The following is a 3,241-nucleotide window of genomic DNA, read 5'->3' as shown; positions in this document are numbered from 1 at the left end:
CATTCTCTTCGATCTCAAATCTCTACTCAAGATTTGGATCTTTCAATTATATATCGTGTACAGTATTGTATACAAGCATTTGGAGCATTGATTAGTTCGAACTCACACCAACATAAGATTCATTAAAACAGAAATATCTCATATCAATTTTTTTTTTCTTCATACTATTTAGAGCTTTAACCCAAAATCTCTAATTAAAATCAATAATAAAATCTTATCTATCTCAATATACAACCTTTGATGATTTAAGGTGAATGAACCATAACCATTCACCCAAAGTCCTAATGAAATATTTTACTACATAAAACTCTCATTGGAAATAGAGTCAAAGGGACCAACATGTCCATGTGAAAGGCTACAATAGGCAATAAACCCAAAGCCTTTGGCTCCCAACATGCACTTTATACATTTGTCTTTGAGCCCCCTTAACACTCCCTCCTATAACACCTCTCTCTTCTTTTCCCACCCCAACCCCACATACTTTTGTTTCTCTCAAATTCACTATTCTTTTATTACTTCTTCAATCCATCTTTATTTGTACACTATTAACTTGATATATATTTAAAAAAATAATAAATAATTAAAATAATTTTACTATACCAATCTTTAAATATAAAAAAAAATTTAACATTTTAAAAAATGCATTGCGATAATGAATAGAAATATTTAACAGCAAAGGTAAAATAGACATAAAATAATAATTATAACTTAAATTTTTAAATTGAATAATATTATTGAATAACTCCCCCCCCCTCCCCCCTTTCCTTCAAATTCTCTGTTTATATAGACCTCCAACTACTTGCATTTCCACTGCACTACTCATTTTCTCAATTCTTGAATATCCCTCATTTTTCTCTCTTCCAAAAAGATTATCAATTCTTCTCTTCAAGAAAATGGCTATTAGGAAATCAAACAAGTTGTCACAAAGTACTGTATTGAAGCAAATTCTAAAAAGATGTTCAAGTTTGGGAAGGAAAAGTACTAATGGATATCAAGATGAACAACAAGGACTACCAATGGACGTACCAAAAGGACATTTTGCAGTTTACGTTGGAGAAAATAGAACAAGGTACATTGTTCCAATATCCATTTTGTCACGACCCGAATTTCGAGTACTACTTCAACGTGCTGAGGAAGAATTTGGATTTGATCATGACATGGGTCTTACAATCCCATGTAACGAAGATTTTTTCGAATCTCTAACTTCGTCAATGCTAAGGTAAATAAATTAGTTGAGCCAGTAAATTTCAGATAAACGATAAAAGGGGAGTGCAAGAAGATGATGAAGAAATTGGAGTTAGTGTTTAAGTATAGGTGGAGCTAGCTAGCTTGTCTGAAGTAAATTTTTATAACAGAAGTTCAGGAATATAATCTACTTTATTGCTTCTGTCTTTTTTTTTTTTTTTTTTTGCTTTTGGGATTTTCGTGTTTATTGTTAACTAATTAACTGAAAACCTGGAGAGGGGTATGTTTGTAAATCTCAAAAGTCTGTAATTTTCCTCATAGTGGTGTTACATAATATTTGTACCCTATGAAAGAATTAACCAATTATTATTATATATAAAGAATATAATATTTTTACTATATTTGCAGATTTATATATCTTTGCAGTTAGCTGTCCTTTGTATTTTAATAATCTTAAGATGTACAGTTTGTTTTTTTAATTATATTTTTATTTTATTTTTTGGTCAAGGAAATTTTATGATGCCAACTTCTATAGCTATCAGATATTAATGTTTCATTTGACTTGCCATTCTATAGGTGTACTTTTTTTTAAAAATAAAATAAAATATGAGTATAGCTAGAGCTATCTAGTATAGTATATAGTATATAGGTAGAAGTAAATATGAGTATAGCTAACGTAATTAAGTATAGTAACGACAAATATAAATGAGTTAGGAAGGAAGATGTTTAAGTTATTTATCTACTTTCACAAAATTAGCATTTGAATTTGCTGGTCAAATTAATTCATATGCTCTTATTGGAATCCATGAAAGGGAAAACACTTTTAATTAGAAATTTTTTTTTTCACGCAATTTGAATTTGAGACCTCTCGTAATAAAGATTAAACAGTTGATTAAAGTTTTTTTTTTAAGTGTAATGGAAGAGTTGTTATCATGAGAAGTTTCTTTTTTTGTTATTGGTTTTCATTTGGTAGTCGATATTTACTTTAAAGTCGAGCTAATCTGAATTCATGTTGAAAATTTCAAGCATAAAAGGTAAAACATTCTCTACTAAAGATCACTTCATACGGTAAAGTGATTAAAGAGTTGTTTCTAGGTAGAAGTAAACTTCAAGAACAAGAAGTTTCTTTTTTATTTTTGAAGTGGTGTTCGATATCTGCTTAAGTTGTTTGGAATAATACGACTAATTGATTCACGCCCAAAAGTCCCATTATGGGGTAAAAAATACTTCTTACCAAAGACGACTTTATATTCAGATCTAGGATCGAGACCTCTGATAAAAAATAAAAGACTACTTACTCTAATGTCATCTTTTGTGGTCTTAAAATTGAAGTTATTTTCAAGGTTGATTAAGTGTGGTGAAAATAATGTGTCATTTGATATCTAAAATGAAGCTTTATCATGCTAGCTAACTAATCTATCTACAATTAAAATTTTACACCAAAAAATCTACAAAAAAAAATGTACAATTAAAATTGTGTCGAGACTAAAAAGTCTTGTGTTCTATTTAAGATAAAACATGAATTTTGTGCTCTAGATTGTTATTGGGTGTCATTTACATAAATTGGTGTTTGTGTAAACATTTGTAAATATCTTCATACTTCTTGACACTTTTTTTTTTTTTTAAAAAAAAACTTATTCACGTGAATAAATATTACTGTAGTAAGATGTAGATATATAAATTAGAAGGATTCTAATAAGAATGGCCATATGTGTATGTCTAGATAGAAATAGCAAATGACTGAAATTCTACAGAGCCCACTTGGAGTGAAATTATGTGTACTAGATAAGACTTACAGTCACAGAGGCTTTAAATAGTGAAATGGTCTACCAAAAGATAATATATACTACTGCAGTATGAAATATTTATTAGAGTCGGATTCATAATTTGAATTTGACGGGTTCAGCCATTAAATTCTGAACATATTACATGCATTTGTGTATACCATTAAATTCTGAACATATTACATGCATTTGTGTATAAAAATTATACATGCATAGCAAGCTTAGCAACTTTATAGCATAAATATACTTATACATGCATTTGTGTATCCTAC

General features: G+C 29.0%; 1 protein-coding gene across 1 annotated transcript; it reads left to right on the top strand.

The window, feature by feature from the left end:
* Positions 1 to 803: 803 nt before the first annotated feature.
* On the top strand, positions 804 to 1,582 carry LOC107869396 (auxin-responsive protein SAUR50). Its single transcript, XM_016715928.2, has one exon. The coding sequence runs from the start codon at positions 894 to 896 to the stop codon at positions 1,221 to 1,223; it is 330 nt and encodes a 109-aa protein (XP_016571414.1). The 5' UTR covers positions 804 to 893; the 3' UTR covers positions 1,224 to 1,582.
* Positions 1,583 to 3,241: the final 1,659 nt, after the last annotated feature.

The sequence above is a fragment of the Capsicum annuum genome, chromosome 4, assembly GCF_002878395.1.
Source record: "Capsicum annuum cultivar UCD-10X-F1 chromosome 4, UCD10Xv1.1, whole genome shotgun sequence".
NCBI lineage: Eukaryota > Viridiplantae > Streptophyta > Magnoliopsida > Solanales > Solanaceae > Capsicum > Capsicum annuum.
This window is presented reverse-complemented; position numbering and strand designations above follow the sequence as displayed.

Bases quoted from the DNA above. Each gene is read 5' to 3' on its own strand.
- LOC107869396 (XM_016715928.2), top strand. From the start codon at position 894: ATGGCTATTAGGAAATCAAACAAGTTGTCACAAAGTACTGTATTGAAG.